The sequence below is a fragment of the Scyliorhinus torazame genome, chromosome 3 (genome assembly GCF_047496885.1).
Source record: "Scyliorhinus torazame isolate Kashiwa2021f chromosome 3, sScyTor2.1, whole genome shotgun sequence".
Classification (NCBI taxonomy): Eukaryota; Metazoa; Chordata; class Chondrichthyes; order Carcharhiniformes; family Scyliorhinidae; genus Scyliorhinus; species Scyliorhinus torazame.
The window spans coordinates 31,321,785-31,341,298 of record NC_092709.1 but is presented as its reverse complement, the minus strand read 5'-3'; the positions used below and the strand labels follow the sequence as shown (position 1 = coordinate 31,341,298).

At 46.6% G+C, this 19,514-nt stretch overlaps 1 protein-coding gene across 2 annotated transcripts in view; it reads left to right on the top strand.

Moving 5' to 3' along the window:
* The window catches only part of LOC140408391 (limbin-like), a 217,202-nt gene that overhangs the window by 155,635 nt on the left and 42,053 nt on the right, over positions 1-19,514 (top strand). Inside the window, exons 17-18 of one of the 2 annotated variants that reach the window (XM_072495515.1) lie at positions 10,684-10,911; positions 17,431-17,639. In XM_072495515.1, the coding sequence (XP_072351616.1) occupies positions 10,684-10,911; positions 17,431-17,639 (437 nt within the window). The remainder of the gene's footprint in view (positions 1-10,683; positions 10,912-17,430; positions 17,640-19,514) is intronic. The other variant, XM_072495516.1, reaches the window with a different exon arrangement.

The window sequence follows — 19,514 nt, the reverse complement described above, 5'->3', positions numbered from 1 at the left end:
CCGGTGGTGGTGGAACAAAAATTGGAGGAACAACCAGCACCAATAATATTAGGGGGGAGCGGAGATGGAGGCCAACCCATCGTAACCTATAACATTTCTGCCTTCCCGCTGTCCATGAACCCAGAAGCTTGTGGCCTAAATTATCAAAACCCATACGCCCTGCAAAGTCAAAATGACTGGAATAGAAATGGGAGAGGACAGGGAGGTGGTAGGCCACCCTATCAGAATCAAAGAGGACAGGGACAGGTTAGTAATCAGGCTCCAAGACAGGGACCATTGCCTGGCCCTCCAGGTGTGTGTTGGGGTTGCGGGGAGGCAGGGCACATAAAAAGGAATTGTCCGCGAAATTCCTACAGGCAGGGAGAGAACCAGCGGCAGACAAGCCAGCAAATGATCCAAGTGTCACCAAACAGCATCCCGACGTTTCAAGGGCCGGTAAATCATCAAATTTCCCCATAGGGAGGCCCAGAGAACCCCAAAATGGTAGGACAGTACGTACAAATAACAGAAACCGCAGAGCAAGAACCTATAGTTAACGTTAGAGTAGGAGGGATCGAGGTCCCCATGATGATAGACACCGGCGCCACATGTACGTGCATACAAACGAAATATGCGGATCACTTACCATTGTCAAACCAGTTTATAAAAACTGTGGGGTTCTCGGGAAAAGTAACATTAGCTCGAATGACGACGCCGGTGCCTGTTACCATTGGAAACAAGACTACCCATGTACCTGTTTTAATATATGATAAAACTCCTTTAAATCTATTGGGAAGGGATGCAATTCTAGGTTTGGGACTAAAATTAGAATGTACAGAACAGGGAATTGATTTGATGGGAATATATCCACTTGAGATACCAGGAGATGAAAGGGTTAATGTATATTGGTTGGGAGATATAGAAGAACAGGTTAAAAGAGAAATATGGGAAATTTGGGGAAAACTTATAGATGCCAGGATACCACAAGCCAAATGGCCAAGAACAGAATTACACAGTACAATGATATTTGATGAGAAGCAGGAACCTGAGATTCAGGAGAAATGGGAAAGAGAGGCGGGACAAGAACAGGAAATAGAGACAGGAAGTATTTTAATTGGACTAGAGGGAGCAGCCCTCACAATCGTTAGGAATAAATGGGTTGATAAATGGTTTTCTGTACCTAGATCAGAGCCACATGTCACATTGAAAGTGAATCCGCAATATAGATCAAAAGACCTAGGGCCAATGGTGTTGAAAGCACAAGACTTAGAATTTGTTCAGACAGACAATGAAAATATTTGGACGTCTAGTGACGGACAAATGACGAAGATAGTTTTGGATGTTAAGTTGCTTGGGAAACCAAAGCAAGTAACAATAGGAGTGCAAAGTGAGAGACAGGAACTGGAATGGAGAGAGAGTTTAGAGAAGGATTTGAACTCCCTCCCACAGGAGTTGTGGTCCAGACAGGACACGGATGTGGGAAGGGTCAAAACTGCTAATCCAGTTGAAGTTAGATTAAAGACAGGACGCCAGGGGCCTTATAGGCCCCAATATCCAATCAAGACAGAAGCAATTGAGGGAATTAGAGGAACAATTAAGGGATTAATAGAAGCAGGGGTATTAAAAGAGACTCGGAGCAGGTGTAATACACCGCTGCTACCGGTGAAGAAAGCGGACGGAGAAAAATGGAGATTGGTGCATGACCTCAGAGCAATTAATGAGGTAGTAGAAGATATGCCGGTAGAGGTTCCAAACCCTTACACCTTGTTGACAAATATACCACCTGAAAGTAAATGGTTTACTGTGATAGACCTATGTTCGGCATTTTTTAGTGTACCATTAGCTCCAGAAAGTCAGTATCTCTTTGCATTTACGTTCGAAGGGAAACAATACACATACAACAGGATGCCCCAAGGATTTAAACACTCTCCACATGTATTCAATCAGGTGTTGAAAGAAGATTTAACAGGAGTGCAGTTGGAAGGAACACTGATACAATATGTGGATGATTTGTTGTTATGCACAGAAACACAAGAACAATGCAGGAAGGATAGTTTAAAACTGTTAGAAAGACTAGCAGAAGGGGGCCACAAGGTGTCCAGGAAAAAGCTGCAGATGTGCCAGGAGAAAGTAGAATACCTGGGAAGAGAAATATCAGCAGGACAGAAAGGGATAGCTTCTCAACAGATCGAAGCTGTTTTAAAGATTCCGAAACCGCAGACAGTGGGCCAAATGATGACATTTTTGGGAATGACAGGATTCAGTTCAGAATGGGTGGAAAATTATGCAGAAAAGACACATGCACTACGAAAGGTGATGAAGGAGGCAGGTTGCGAAGAATTGAGAGCCAAGCTGAAATGGGATAACGATGCTTCAGACGCATTTGAGAAAATAAAGACAGAAATGGCACAAGCTCCAGCATTGGCTTTACCAACATATGACAAACCCTTTGACTTATTTGTGAGTAACAGGGAAGCCGGATTTGCTACAGCAGTGCTAACACAGGAAAATTGCAAGGGTAGACGAAGGCAGGCTGTAGCATATTACAGCACCAGGCTAGACGACGTAGCAATGGGATATCCTCCGTGCTACCAAGGCCTGGCAGCAGCTTGGTGGGCGTATGAAAAGGCATCTACAGTTACAATGGGATATCCGATAAACATACATGTGTACCATAAGGTGGCTGAATTGATTGAAAAAGGGAAGTTTGTTTTAACACCGGCTAGAATTCATCATTTTCAAATGTTGACCACTTTCCCGGACATTACGATAGTGAAGTGTAATAGGGCCAACCCAGCTGACTATATGCCACTACCACATGAGGGAGAGGAGCATGAGTGCGTAAGAGAGACCAGGGCATTTATGAAATTAAGGCAGGACTTGAAGGCAGAAAGCTTAAGCACCGAAGAGAAGAGGACGTTGTATGTGGATGGTTCATGTTGTAGGGATCATAAGGGAAATCATGCTGGCTATGCAGTAGTTGAACAAAAAGGGGAATCGTTTGAGGTAATAGAGGCGAAAGAATGTGAACAGCCATGTTCAGCCCAGTTAGCGGAGCTTGAAGCATTGACCAGAGCATGTGAGTTGACAAACGGAGAAGCAGTGGAAATTTATACTGATTCGGCCTATGCCCATGGGGTCTGCCACCTGTTTGGGGCAATATGGAAACAGAGAGGATTCATGAAAAGTGGAGGAGGACCAATACACCACGAGGGTCAAATTAGGGCTTTAATAAAGGCCATGATGGGCCCAAGAGAATTAGCCATAATTAAGTGTCAGGCGCACAAAAAGGGGACGGATAGCATCACACAGGGAAACATCAAAGCAGACCAGGCAGCTAAGGAAGCATCAGGATACATTGAGGCTACAATAGCCCCAGTAGAGATAGCAAGGCCACACCCAGGGCCAGGAGTGGGGAATATTGAACCTCAAATCACTTTAGAGGATGTGGCACAATTACAGGAGGAAGCCCCTGTAGCTGAAAAGATAATGTGGAAAGACAGAGGAGCGATACAAGGACAACATGATCAAGTGTGGAGAAATGGGGAGGGATTGGTCATAGCACCCACAACATTACTGACCGTACTAATCAGCGAAGCACATGGAGTGGACCACTGTGCCAGAGGAGAGGTGGCTAGAAAGATCAAGAAAGAAGGATTCTGGTCACCATACCTGCAAAACTCAATTGATTACATATTGAGTCAGTGTGAGGTGTGTGCTCAGAATAATATCAGAAAGGGCATTACTGCCCCAATAGGACATATACCCATTCCCGAGGGACCATTTCAACATTTATGCATGGACTATGTAGATATGGGAAAGGTGGTGAGGGGGAAAAGATACATGCTAGTGATTATTGATCGATTCAGCAGATGGATAGAAGCAATACCATCCAAGGATCAAGGATCTGGAACTGTCATTAACTTCCTGTCAAAAGAACTTATCCCGAGATTTGGCATACCCATGCAATTAAGTTCCGATAATGGGTCTGCTTTTATAGGGAGGGCACTAAGGGAAACGCTCTCAGCACTCCGAATAAAGCAGAGGTTTGGATGTGTGTATCATCCTCAATCCCAAGGGATGGTGGAGAGAGCAAACGGGACCCTTAAGGCTAAAATCAGCAAAATTTGCAGTGACACAGGAAAAAATTGGATGGATGCTCTGCCATTAGCTTTAATGCAATACAGGTGTCAGGAGAACAGAATCACACATCTGAGCCCACATGAGATGATGACAGGAAGAGTAATGCCGGTACCAAAGATCAGGGGAGCAGGTGGCCCTGCGCTGGAATGTTTAGATCAGGACGCAAGAGAGTATGTGCGACAATTAACTATTATACATAGAACTATATTTGAACAGGAAAAAGCCAAAGAGGAAGAGAGCCCTGCAGCAGAACACCAGATCAGACCTGGAGACCGAGTATACATCAGGAAGTTCCGGAGACGTTGGAACGAGCCGAGAAGGGAAGGACCATTTGAAGTCACTAAAGTGTCTCCCACGGCGTTGCAAGTTGAAGGCAGCACACTGTGGTATCACTTGAACCATTGTACCAGAACGGTAACAGGGGTAGAAGAGAGAGGGGAGGTTGAGGACGGTGCCGGTGCGGATCAAAGTAGCAGTGAGGAAGACATAGAGCAAGACGAGGAGACTCGTGGGGAGGTAGAACAGAATCAAAGTAGACAGGAAGGAGTAGATGATGATGAAAGTAGTCCTGTGCATGGGCTGGCTGATGGTACAAATGCCCAGCCTGAGCCTGTTAATCAAGGTGCCGAGGAAGGTGAGAACAGGGAGGGGCCCTCATTCCCTACCTGGGACTTGGAAACTATTTCCTTTGAGGACTTCCTTGAACCATGACAACGGGAAATGGGGTACAGAGACCATAAGGGTGCAGATTCAGGGAAGTGGAGCATTAAGACAAGCAAGACGTAAGCGATCAGCTAGCACAGATACTGTATGGGAGAAAGCACAGACAAACGCCTGGTGGAAATGGGCTGCATATACTGGTAAGAAAAATAATGATGGGAAAGACTGTGTGATATGTGCGGCGGACAGACCACGCACCCAGGTAGCTGATATACCATGGGGGTCAGGAGACTGTTGGACCATGATATTAAAATGGAAAAAAGAAATGTGTCGTCCATATAACACAATCCCACGTATCTATGTACACAAGAATCGAACTTACAAGTATGACGCAATAGATTGTTCAGCTGATTCATGTGAGAACCTTTGTAAGGGGACAATGCCGAGATGTCAAGTCGAGTGTATCCTACGTGCTGGGGCAAAGCATGTCTCCTCCCATGTGGCCCGTCAGTGTCCCATATGGCCAAAATCGGCTATGGATGCTGTCCCAGAGGAATGGCAGGTAAAACCCAACTTACAAGTCCAAGATTGCTACTGGAGGGAACAAGACGCGGGAAGTGATTTGGGAAATTACACAGGGCAGTGTGAAAGGATTTGGGACGTTTCTGACATCCATGGTCTGCTCAATCCTGCTACTGCCAACCTAACAGGGGGAATGTCGCCCCCTCCCTATGTATTGGAACATCAATCAAATCAACTGGCCGATCTCTGGTGGCTTTGTGGCCCGGAAAAAGGGCTGCTGGCTACGTTACCACCAGATTGGCATGGCCTGTGTGCTCGAGTAATGCTGGCCCAGAGCACTGTGATACTACCGGTGGAAAGCGGTAGTACATCACATAGAGTTAAGAGAGCATATACCCTTGACCCTAATGTAAAACTAGATGCAATTGGCCAACCCCGAGGTATCCCGAATGAGTTTAAAGCTAGGAATGAAATAGCCGCTGGGTTTGAATCCATCTTTTTCTGGATATCACCCAATAAGAATACCGAGTGGATCAATTACATTTATTATAATCAGCAGAGGTTTATTAATTATTCGAACGATGCCCTGGCGGCTTTGGGAGAGCAGTTGGATGCAACCAGTAAAATGGCATGGCAAAATCGACAGGCATTAGATTGGCTTCTAGCTGAAAAAGGAGGTGTGTGTGTTATGTTTGGAGATCAGTGTTGCACCTTTATCCCTAATAACACTAGTCCAGAGGGGTCATTTACAAAGGCCATGAATAAGTTAAAGAATCTTGCGACAGAAATGAAAGATAATGCTGGGTTTGGACAGGGGGTATGGAGTTGGCTGGATAGAATGTTCGGAAAATGGGGGGCATGGTTTGCCAAGGCCGGAGCTATAGCAGTCACAACAATAGTTATTTTGGGATTAATCTTCTGTTGCTTCCTACCCGTTCTGAGATCCTTCCTTTCCAAGATCGCGGCACGACAGATGGTAACTCGGGTGCTCAGCAGTTCACGCCCCGGACGAATAACAGAGGAATGGGGAGACTTTAAATCGCCCCCACGAAGTGAATTTACCATGACTTTGGTTGAAGTTGAATCTCGTCACTCTGTGAACTAACTGAGGTTCTGGACGATCGCCTGGTGACATGGATACGCACCTTGTTGAACAACGCGGCTGCCCAAAAGAACTTAGTCTGTAAACAGGAATCAGTCTTTTTTCCTTTCCTTGACAAATATGGGGAGGTTTTTGGCTGATGACTGTTAGGGGCAGGCAACCTGGGGGAGCAGCCTGAGAATCTGAATCTGTCTAACCGCATTATGTTAAAAAGTATAACAGGGGCATTGGTCCCTGGCCAAAATTTTCAGCTCCTCCACATTGCCTGCAGAGAGCGATTTGTTTTCAAAACAATGAGGGGTTATTTGAGCTTGGTAAATTGTGATGAGGCTAGGAGGTAGCCTCAAAGGGGGGACATGTTGGGAATTTGTACTGAGTATTGTATAAGTAGATATGGTATAAAGAATCATAGGGTTTAGTGAAATAATAAAGTAGAGTTAGGTGAGCAATGAAATGAATGTGTGACCTATGTAACCTGTTGTAATTTAGAATAACCCTGTGTGAAGTAACATAATTAAACATAGCATAGACAACCTAAGGTAATCAAGTATAGTTGATATAATCAAAGCAGAAGACCCAGAAAAGTAGCTTAGCAATTACCAATTAATAAAAGCAACTACTAATCACTTGGGAATACAGTGAATACTGCTTCGTGACTTACTTTAATAATAAACCATAATAAAACAGAATAAAGAAAGCAGATGTTTCCTATACATTCGGCCTAAATCAGCTAAACCACGATTGTTGCACAAGCAGAAAAGTAAAGATAAGAGCAGGAGTTATAACCACTATGGTTTAAAAGACAGAGAGAGGAAAAAGGAAGCGACCAATCGTGACTAAAACAGATAAAAGGCATCTAAAAATAATAGTGGCCAAAAGCGAGGTCCGGCTGTAGAGTAAGATAAGAGAGATGAGGACCTTGAGATATGGAACTAAAATGTATATAAAAAGCCTGTAAGCCTGAGGGCTCTTCGGATTGTTCCGGACATCCCGATTTTATTCTCTTGTACTAGCTGAATAAAATCTGCTGCTTGGACGATCGCTGTTCAGACTCTCTGATTTAATCGATAAACACGAATTGTCGTCCTGGGGAACCACGACAGAATCCGGAGGAAACCCACGTAGACACGGGGAGAACGTGCAGACTCCGCACAGACAGTGAACCAAGCCGGGAATCGAACCTGGGACCCTGGAGCTGCGAAGCAATTGTGCTAACCACCAAGCTACCATGCTGCCCGGTAGAGGGGTGGTATAACCCCTGCAAGGACCACGGGGAAACCATTGTCGATCACCCCATAGAACCCGTGGAGTATGAGCTTCCCAGATAGGGGGAGGAGGCCATTCAGCTGGAGCTCCTTACACAAATATAAAACTGGCCCAAAGCAGGGCCTGCTGTGGTTAGTACCACCAACAAGGACTGTTCTGGGAGGAAGTTGCTGCCTTGAGCAGGATATTGTATATTGTTAAATAAACCTCTAAAATAAGCTAATTGTGGAAGTTATAGGGGAGCAGATTTGGGACACAGATTGAATCAACAGTTTTATTGTTTAGGCCACATTAAAATTCTTTAGGCATAGCCATAATATGTCAGCACAAAGTTACCTTACTACCAGCCAGGGGTTTGAGTTGGTCTTGCAATAATGAAAGAGTATCAGATTGAGTGACGCTGAGCTGGAATTGTTTGCAGAATTTCTTGTTAGGTGCATAAATTTGGTGCAGTCGTTTTTGCAGGACTAATAGGCGGGAACTTGGAGCAACACTCTTGTGTCCCTGGCCAAAGACTAGGCCCCACATTTAAAGTGGCAGTGGGGATGGCGCAGTTCAAAATCAAAATCCCAAAGGTCACCTTGGGATTCGACACCTCCGAGATGGTCCTGAATTTTCAAAGGGTCGTTTCTGGTGTCATTCAGCCTGCGTGGTCCTTTCCATCGCCATCCAGTTTGCTGCCTGGAGCAGAATATTGTACATAGTTAAATCAACTTCTGTTGTCTTAATGCTGGCTCCCTCAAGTTACTGTAAATGGCTGCCTGTTCTCTTCGGCAAGGCACTGACAGCCCCAACATGGTTGCTGCCTGCTTTTACCACTAGTGCTCGGCAGACAAGTCCCATCTCCTGGAGGCGGAGGTGCTCTGTGCTTCCGGTTGGGTGCCAAGCTTCCTGCTGCCCAATTGATGTATTTGAATTGAAAGGTTGCCTCAGGTTTCCAAACCCAGTTTTGAAAATCCATCTGGTTATGGCACAATGAAGCCGAAACAATTTCCCAGCAATGCATAAAGTGGTTAGAGGTGTACAAGGGAGTATATAACCAGCAAACAATATTCCAATTTATAAGACTTCCCTGATAATTTTGTGGCAACAACATTTTCTGGCCAGCTGAGGAGGGAACCTCTCGATGGTGGTGTTCCCTTTTGCCTGCTGCCCATGTCCTCCAGGATGGTAGTAGATGTGAGTTTGAAAGGCGCTGTCTGAGGAGCCTTGGTGAGTTTCTGCAGCGGGTTTGTAGATGGCACACATTGCTGCCATTGTGTATTGGTGGTGGAGGGAGTGAATGTTTGTGGATGGGGTGCCAATCAAGCAGGCTGCTTTGTCCGGATAGTAACAAGCTTCTTGAGTGTTGCTGGAGCTGCACTCACCCAGGCACGAAACAAAATCCCCCCAATAAGGCTAATGAGATAAATCTGATAAAAACTTATGTTTTAGTGCTAATGATTAAGAGATAAATGTTTACCAATTGTGGGAATGGCCACCTGAGAGAGGCAAAGGAGCCTTCAGTATTACTTTGGAAGTCAGCCTCGCCTATGTGTTCATGGCTGTGGAGCTGAACTAAACCCACAGCTTCTGAATCAAGGGTGCGAATGCTATCACTGTGCCAAAACTGACAGTTAAATTGTTTTTTATTTTAAATTAAAATTCAAACTGTGCTTGGTTATATTCAAAGCCACGTAAAGGGCACTTGGGAGCTAGGGTTGGGGTGGGGGTGTGTGGAGGTGGCAGGGGGAGGTTATCGAGGTCAACTATTGATACTGCGACAATCCAAAGTCCCTAAGTGGCAATCGAATTGTCAAGGAAGCTGCAAAATTCCCTGGCCTCATTTGCTCATCAAAAGCCCCATCAAAATCACTTGTGCAGCAAACCAGTTTCTGGCTGACTGGTCCTCACAAAGGAAAGGAATATGAAACAACAACTGAATTTGCACAAACTGATCCTTTGCTTTCCAGTGCAATCCTTACTTTTGGGAAGATTTCGAGGCACAGAAGAAAGGATTTTTCAATTCAAATGCTGAGCACAGCAAGTTTGCAAGTTTTTCTTCCCACAAAAGTCTGAAATGCTCTCCTCTAACTATTATTGGAAGTGGAATGCCTGTACTGATGTGAAGAACTGTGATTAAACAGGTCTGCTCTGCATTCCTCACCTGGTCTGCTGTGTCTATCAAGGAACACGTACACCACAAGGCCATTTAGCTCACTGCGTCTGTGCTGGCTCTTCACTTGCGCCATCTCAATTACTGCCGCTTTTGTCTTCTCATTCCCCAGAGCCCTCTTTCAAATATTGTTCCTGATTTCTGATTTATGTCATTCACATGTGACATGTGAAGTCAAATATGTTTTTAATGCAGTGAATAATGATAGGGCTTTGTTCTTTAAAAGGCAAGTGACCATTAATGGTGGCACAGTGGTTAGCACTGCTGCCTCACAGCGCCAGGGACCCGGTTCAGTTACGGTCTTGGGTGAGTGTGTAGAGTTTGCACGTTCTCCCGTGGATTTCCAACCACGGTCCAAAGGTGTGACGGTTCGGTGTATTGGCAATGCTAAAATTGCCCCTAAGTGTCCAGGGATGTGCAGATTAAGGATGGGGTGAGGAAGTTGGTATAGGTAAGGTGCCCCTTCAGAGGGTCGGTAGTCTAATAAAAGCACGTTGCCCAAGTGCACCCTTGATTTAGACAGGTCGATTTGCTGTTTCTCAGTGTCTCTCTTTCTTGTAAATTTTGGTATAAAAAATAGACTTAAATTCGTGAATTTAAGAGGCTTCCATCAGAAGCTTCTTCTTCATTAGGCACTTATTGTAAATCGGTCTTCTGTCACATCCTGACGCTTGAAGCTGCCTGCGGTTTGAGTGATGTTAATGACCAGTGAAGCACACCTTTTGAGTTATTCTTCTTGAAATACTCCAAATACTGGCTGTACGTAATGCTGACTGTGTCTTCGGGTTTTTTTTTACTTTAGAATTGGTGTTTGTTGTGAGTGTCATAATAAGATGCTGGCTAAATATTGTTGCAGGTTTGTACCGAGCTGCTGCACCAGAGAGCTAATCAGATGCAGGAACTGGAAGAAAGCCTAGGCGCTTGTATGGCTTCAATTCAACTTGGCAAAGCTGAGAAGCAAGTGAGCGCCTTAGAGATTCACACTGCTATCCTCAGCCTGCAGACACTGCTGTTGGAAGAACTAAGCACAGCAGGGTCAGTGGCCGAGGCCGGGGGTACTCCGACTGTTCAGGCACACATTCGCGTGAGTGTTATTTAACGAGAATTATTCCTGCAACATGAAACCTTATTGTTTTTCTCTTCTTTCACATTTTCTATATTTGACTTAACCTTTCTATTCCACGTGAGAAGTCTTACAACACCAGTTTAAAGTCCAACACGTTTGTTTCGAATCACTAGGTTTCGGAGCACTGCTCCTTCCTCGGGTGAATCTTCACAGTAAGACTTCTGACTGTGCTCACCTCTGTCCAACGCCGGCATCTCCACATCATTTCTATTCTAAGCTATTTAGAATGCCTGTCATATTAAGTATGAACCCTCAGGTCAGAAAAGTTAATATTGGGCAGTTAATTAGTGGGCAGCATGGGTATCACAGTGGTTAGCACAGTTGCTTCACAGCTCCAGGGTCCCGGGGTTCGAATCCCGCTTGGGTCACTGTCTGTGCGGAGTCTGCACATTCTCCCCGTGTCTGCGTGGGTTTCCTCCCACAGTCCAAAGATGTGCAGGTTAGGTGGATTGGCCATGCTAGGAGGTTAGGAGGGGTTATTGGGTTACGGGGATAGGGTGGAAGTGGGGGCTTAAGTGGGTTGGTGCAGTCTAGATGGGCTGAATGGCCTTCTTCTGCACTGTATGTTCTATGTTGTTGTTAAATTGCCCTTAGTATCCAAAAAGGTTGGGTGAGGTTACTGGGTTACAGGATAGGATGGAGGTGAGGGCTTGGGTAGGGTGCTCTTTCCAAGGGCCGGTGCAGACTTGATGGGCCGAATGGCCTCCTTCTGCACTGTAAATTCTATGATTCTATAAATTTTATGATTGTGCAGGATTCTCTGCCAGAAAGCAGGATTCTCCATTGCGCACCCATATCCACGGGTGTCCCGATGATGTGGGCTGGCTGCAATAGCAAATCCCACTGGAGGGTGGCGGGATTGGGGAATCCCGCTATCGGCGAGGGAGCACCGCCCAGGAATATTTGGCTGGCAGACCGGAGAATCTTGCCCATTGTCTTTGGTATCTTTTTTTAATAAAACTATCGTTGTTATAAAATGTAACTTTTCCAAAGCCTCGGTGATCCGGGATCTTAACCTCAGGCCCCATGAGTTTTACATCAGTGCTGCTGGCCCTGGGGTTATCCAACGTGAATTAGACCCAGGGTAAGAAGAGGCCCAGAAAAGTTATGTTTTTACATTTCTTTAATGTTGTTTTCTGAGTTGAGCGAAACAGATGTGCACCTCAGAACTCCATAAGAAATCTTTGGGCCTACGCTGCCCAGATCTCCCTACCCATGACTGCGACCGTCTTTTAAAAAATGTATCTAGTCTTTCATGGGATGCATCACTGAGAAGGCCAGTGTTAATTGCCCGGTCCTAATTACCCTTCAACTGAGTGACTTGTGAGGCAATTCAGAGGCCACTCAAGAGTCAACCACATTACCATGGAGTTGGAGTCAAATGTAGGCCAGAGCATGCAAGCAAACCAGATTTTGTTCACTGGAAGACATTGATAAACAGATCACTTTTTACAGCAGTCATGATAGCTGTTGGGATCACCATCTGAGACTAGCTTACAATTTGAGATTAATTGAATTTAAATCCCATCAATTGCTATGATAGCATTTGAACCCATGCTCCCAGAGTATTAGCCTGGGCTGCTGGATTACTAGTCTAGTGACATTATCACTACAACACCATCTCCTCAGAATTCCCCCACCTCCCCCAACTCCCCACCTCATTGCATCCTTGCCGGGGGTCATTCTTTGGGGTTCCAGCTGCAACCTGCAACTATACAATTTCCAGCTGCCTCTCCCGAGCAGAGATGGCAGATAAAATGGGTAACGCATATCGTAAATTATATATTTATGCCTGTACCTCTTCCATATGTTGTCCCTCGACATACCCTCTCCTATCCAGTTCACCTTGGCCCCACCTGTCCGGTCCGCTCTGCTATCTCCTGTCCGGACCACCCCAGCAGCCCATAATTTACCCATACCCACCATCACAGCTTCCGAAGTCAGATTGGCCTTCCTGAAAGTGAACCCTCGGAAGGCGACGGGCCCGGACGGGATCCGTGGTCGTGCACTCAGAGCCTGCGCGGGCCAGCTGGCAGAGATATTCGCGGACATCTTTAACCTGTCCCTACTCCACTCCGAGGTCCCTACCTGCTTCAAGAAGACCACCATCATACCGGTACAAAAGAAGAACCAGGCAACATGCCTCAATGACTAACGTCCAGTGGCCCTAACTTCAGTCGTAATGAAGCGCTTCGAGAGGTTGATCATGAAGCGCAACACCTCCATACTCCCAGAGCGCCTTGATCCACTGCAATTCGCATACCACTGCAGCCGGTCCACATCAGATGCCATTTCCCTGGCCCTACACTCAACCCTAGAGCATCTCGAAAACAAGGACTCCTACATCAGACTCCTATTTATTGACTACAGCTCTGCCTTCAACACCATAATCCCAGCCAAGCTCATATCAAAGCTCCAAAACCTAGGACTTGGCTCCCCACTCTGCAACTGGATCCTCGATTTTCTGACCAACAGACCACAATCAGTAAGAATGAACTACAACACCTCCTCCACAATAGTCCTCAACACCGGGGCCTCGCAAGGCTGCGTACTTAGCCCCCTACTCTACTCCCTGTACACACACAACTGCGTGGCAAAACTTGGTTCTAACTCCATCTACAAGTTTGCTGACGATACGACCATAGTTGGCCGGATCTCGAATAACGATGAGTCAGAATACAGGCGGGAGATAGAGAACCTAGTGGAGTGGTGTAGCGACAAGAATCTCTCTCTCCATGCCAGCAAAATTAAAGAGCTGGTCATTGACTTCAGGAAGCAATCCTGTACACACCCCTGTCAGCATCAACAGGGCCGAGGTGGAGATGGTTAGCAGTTTCAAATTCCTAGGGGTGCACATCCCCAAAATTCTGTCCTGGTCCACCCACGTCGACGCTACCACCAAGAAAGCACAACAGCGCCTATACTTCCTCAGGAAACTAAGGAAATTCGGCATGTCCACATTAACCCTGACCAACCTTTACAGGTGCACCATAGAAAGCATCCTATCAGGCTGCATCACAGCCTGGTATGGCAACTGCTCGGCCCAGGACCGCAAGAAACTTCAGAGAGTTGTGAACACCGCCCAGTCCATCACACGAACCTGCCTCCCATCCATTGACTCCATCTACACCTCCCGCTGCCTGGGAAAAGCGGGCAGCATAATCAAAGATCCCTCCCACCCGGCTTACTCACTCTTCCAACCTCTTCCATCGGGCAGGAGATACAGAAGTCTGAGAACACACACGAACAGACTCAAAAACAGCTTCTTCCCCACTGTCACCAGACTCCTAAATGACCCTCTTATGGACTGACCTCATTAACACTACACCCTGTATGCTTCATCTGATGCCAGTGCTTATGTAGTTACATTGTATATCTTGTGTTGCCCTATTATGTATTTTCTTTTATTCCCTTTTATTCCCATATACTTAATGATCTGTTGAGTTGCTCGCAGAAAAATACTTTTCACTGTACCTAGGTACACGTGACAATAAACAAATCCAATCCAATCCAATCCTACCTCCTGTCAACTCGGGTCAAACACCTCCTGTTCAGTCCACCCCGCCCCCTCCTGTCCAGTCTACCCCGCCCCCTCCTGTCCAGTCTACCCCGCCCCCTCCTGTCCAGTCTACCCCGCCCCCTCCTGTCCAGTCTACCCCGCCCCCTCCTGTCCAGTCTACCCCGCCCCCTCCTGTCCAGTCTACCCCGCCCCCTCCTGTCCAGTCTACCCCGCCCCCTCCTGTCCAGTCTACCCCGCCCCCTCCTGTCCAGTCTACCCCGCCCCCTCCTGTCCAGGTCACCCCGCCCCCTCCTGTCCAGGTCACCCCGCCCCCTCCTGTCCAGGTCACCCCGCCCCCTCCTGTCCAGGTCACCCCGCCCCCTCCTGTCCAGGTCACCCCGCCCCCTCCTGTCCAGGTCACCCCGCCCCCTCCTGTCCCGGTCACCCCGCCCCTCCTGTCCAGTCCACCCCACCCCGTCCTGTCCAGTCCACCCCATCCCGTCCTGTCCAGTCCACCCCATCCCGTCCTGTCCAGTCCACCCCACCCTGTCCTGTCCAGGTCACCCCGCCCCCTCCTGGCCAATCCACTCTGCCCCCTCATGTCCGGGTCACCCCACCCCCTCCTGTCCAGGTCACCCACCATTATTAAAGATGAGATTGTGGAATACTTGGAAGTGCATGATAAAATAGGACTGAGCTAGCATGGCTTCATCAAGGGGAGGTCATGTCTGACAAATCTGTTCTTTGAAGAGGAGACAAGGAAGTTAGACAAAGGAGAACCAGTGGATGTGATTTATTTAGATTCCCAGAAGGCATAGGAGACTGTTAAATAAGTTAAGAGCCCATGGTGTTAAGGGTAAGATCCTGTCATGGATAGAGAATTGGCTGACTGGCAGAAGGCAGAGAGTGGGGATAAAGGGGTCTTTTTCAGGATGGCAGCCGGTGCCTAGTGGTGTGCCTCAGGGGTCTGTGCTGGGACCACAACTTTTCACAATCTACATTAATGATCTGGAAGAAGGAACTGAAGGCACTGTTGCTAAGTTTGCAGATGATGCAAAGATCTGTAGAGGGACAGGTAGTATTGAGGAAGCAGGCAGGCTGCAGAAAGACTAAAGACTTGGACAGGCTAGAAGAGTGGGCAAAGAAGTGGCAGATGGAATACAATGTGGAGAAGTGTGAGGTTACCCTGCCCCCTCCTGTCCAGGTCACCCCGCCCCCTCCTGTCCAGGTCACCCCGCCCCCTCCTGTCCAGGTCACCCCGCCCCCGCCTGTCCAGGTCACCCTGCCCCCCTCCTGTCCAGGTCACCCTGCCCCCCTCCTGTCCAGGTCACCCTGCCCCCCCCCGTCCAGGTCGCCCCACCCCCCCTCCTGTCCAGGTCGCCCCACCCTCCCTCCTGTCCAGGTCGCCCCACCCCCCTCCTGTCCAGGTCGCCCTGCCCCCCTCCTGTCCAGGTCGCCCTACCCCCCTCCTGTCCAGGTCGCCCTACCCCCCTCCTGTCCAGGTCGCCCTGCCCCCCTCCTGTCCAGGTCACCCCGCCCCCTCCTATCAGGTTTTCCTTGCCCCTTCCTGTGCGTTTAAAAGAGGCATTCCTTACTTCCCTGCACCCCAGTTACTCCACGCCGTGCAGTCGGAGGTGTACTTTACTGCTCTTGCCTCATCCAGCCTGAGTGAGAAAGTTTGGGTGAGACAGGGGCTTTGAAAGCAAGAGAATTCCATCTAGAGTGGCAATCCACCAAAGGTGGCCACTCTGAGGAAGGTGTGGGCCATTATGTTTGATGTTTGGAAGACCTGACTAATTTCTTCTCTGGAATCATTGTTCTCCAGCACAGAAGAAGGTGACACTCTTTTTGAGGATGCCCAGTACGGACATCCCCTTTAGGGTCTTTCTATTGCTTCTCAGTCCTGTCACTTCTCTATAACTCTACTCTGTTCTCTGTTTCTCCTGAAGCCACAGAGTCTTTCTTATTGAGTTACAATTCCAAAGGTGCCAGGCAGCCTGCAAAAGATTGCCCAAATGGATTTTCTTCATGTGTAGGCCTGGACAGTAAGCTCCTCTCAGCTATTCGGCCTACCAAGTTCATCACAACCAAGCCCAATCCTGTACATCCATGCACATTTAAATCAATGGCTTATTTGGTATCAATCAGGAGTGGGATCCTTGACTGATTTCCCTTCGCTGCCCCAAGCTCTTCAGCAACACAGGTCAGAAATCAGACCTGGACCTTCTAGCCAGCTATTCAGACAGCTAAGTCACTCATTAATTTATGGTGGGGTATTTCAATATCTTCGGACTGTGATGGACATATCCAGATCTCCATTTGTTTGTAGAAGGGGTGAAGAAATAGAGCAATTAACCAAAATTTCAAAACACTTATTTCAAAATATGTAACCAACTTCAGTTTTTTGCAGGCGTGGCCCTTTATCAGATATCTGTGTTCTGATGAATGGGTATCAATGTTTTTTCCATCTGATCACTCATACATTTCCTGTTTTCTGTTTCATCTGAAATGTTTTTTAATCTCTTATATTTATAATGTTGATCTGATGGTATACATTTTAAAAAATACATTTAGAGTACCCAATTCATTTTTTCCAATTAAAGGGCAATTTAGTGTGGTCAATCCACCTATCCTGCACATCTTTGGGTTGTGGGGGTGAAACCCACGCAAACACGGGGCGAATGTGTAAACTCCACACGGACAGTGACCCAGAGTCGGGATTCGAAACTGGGACCTCGGCGCCATGAGGCTGCAGGGCTAACCCACTGCGCCAGATGGTATACTTTTGATCTTTGACTTATGGAGCAGGTCCACTGATCGCATCAACCATTAGTGTGAAGGATCACTGTACTGGCTGTGAGTGCTTTTGGGTGCCTGGCATTCTTAGGTGTCCATAGAAAGAAAGGTTTCTCCTGTCTTCCTGCATTCTCAGTGTCTGTTGTGCCAGGATTGATAGCATCTTGTTTTGCTTTCTGTAGGAGTTGGAGCATCTTGGCCATTTGCATTCAGATACCCTGCAGCATGAGCTTGCCAACCAGAGTGAGCGAATAGAAGATGACAGCTGGGTTTTGACACAGAGCAGCCACCCCAATGAAGATGATGCAGAGCAAAGCAACAGTCAAACGTTTATCTGTCTGCAGCAGGCCATGCTCAAGTTTAAAGAGCTGATGCAAGCAGAGAGTAAGAGGTAACAGCCTTGCGTTTTCTACGGAAAAAAGGAAGATTCCGAATAATGTACAAGAGTAACAGCAGTCACGTTGAGCAGTATTGGCTGCGTTCACAAGATTCATGAAAGGAACAAGTTACATTTAAATAGGGGAAGATCGCTGTAAGATGCTCTAGTGGACTGATATACCGAGTATCCATGAAGTTGGACATCACAAACCTATTTGTTTCATTTGTGTGCTTGTTGTTTCAGGTACTAAGGGGCTGAAATTGGTCTTGAACGGAAGCACAAAATGTGCAGTAGTTTATCGTCAGCTTGTGTTACACCCTGGCAAGTTGAATGAAATGAAATGAAAATCACTTATTGTCACAAGTAGGCTTCAAATGAAGTTACTGTGAAAAGCCCCTAGTCGCCACATTCCGGCGCCTGTTCGGGGAGGCTGGTACGGGAATTGAACCGTGCTGCTGGCCTGCCTTGGTCTGCTTTAAAAGCCAGCTCTTTAGCCCTGTGCTAAACCAGCATGTTCATTAGAAAGGAAATCGGGCAGACAAACAAACTGCCAATTTAATATAGTCTTTCATGTACTCCAGTCTAGGACCAATTTCACTTCTTGCATCTCTTAGCAGCTGATTGTATCAATATTATTTTGGTCTTTTTGAACAAAGCAAAGCCTCCTAGAGATTACATGCCATGTAGTAGGATTCCCACAAACACCAGGTCAAATTTATGGCACTTGTAGCCAGATTTGCCAGTTGCAATTTTAATTATAGACACAGAAAAGGAAGGCCTTGAGATCATTCTTCGTATATCAGTCCAAAAGGACTCTGTAACCTCCTCCCTGCATCCATCACAAAATCCACAACCAGAACTAGTGGAGGGACCATAACAGGTGTAACATTTTACAGACCAATCAAATAGCCCCTATTGTATAACACAATCTTCCAAATCGTAACAATTTGTTTCATGTTGCATAACTTTGTCATAAATAGAAGTCGGCAGGAGGGTGAGAAAGCGCAGGCCTGAACAGCACCAGAGTAGCATTATGAGTTCGACATGTTTCAAATGTATGAAAGGAGTCTTGCAACCAAGAATTCTTGTGCACATCACTAACTGAGGATGTTTACAGTTCATCGTAGTCATTGCATAGCCAGTGTTGCCCATTTTATCAGCGTACCGTGGCCCAGTAAATACCATGCCAACCGTTCTCATCTAATCTTATCTCACCTATCCTTCTATTTGTTTTTAATTAAATACCACCAGATTTGTAGCCCTTCTGAAAGAAGCCTTCCGGACTAAGGAGAATTAATGAGTATTTAATGATTCACCAAGGAATTAAACATGTAAATCAAACTAGCATTGATACCACAATACTCCCTTTGGCAAACCTGTATAATGTTTGTCATCAGTATCCAATCTTGTGCTATGCCTAAATCTTACTGCAATGGGAGCACCAAATGTGGTGGCAAGTTGCTGTTCGTTAATGCTGGCTTTATACCTCTTGCTACGAAGTACGATAATGAAATGATTCCCATACCTGCCCAGCATCTAGCTCTTCTTCAGTGCATTCGGCAGCTGGGCTGGACAGGTGTGCTGTTTTACTGAGAGGCAACAGGTTTAGTTACCTTTCTTGCTGTCATCCCTGGCATCTTGTAAGGTGACTACGAATATGCATAGGCTATTTGCATACTTGTTTCTGTTCCTGAAAATAAAACCAATAGATGCTTGGACAGAAGTACAAAAACAGAAAAAGAAAAAAGAAAAGTGGGATTTTTCATTCGCACTTTTCACGGCCTCTCCGTGCTCTGCGGCCAATATAGAACATAGAACATAGAACAATACAGCGCAGTACAGGCCCTTCGGCCCACGATGTTGCACCAAAACAAAAGCCATCCAACC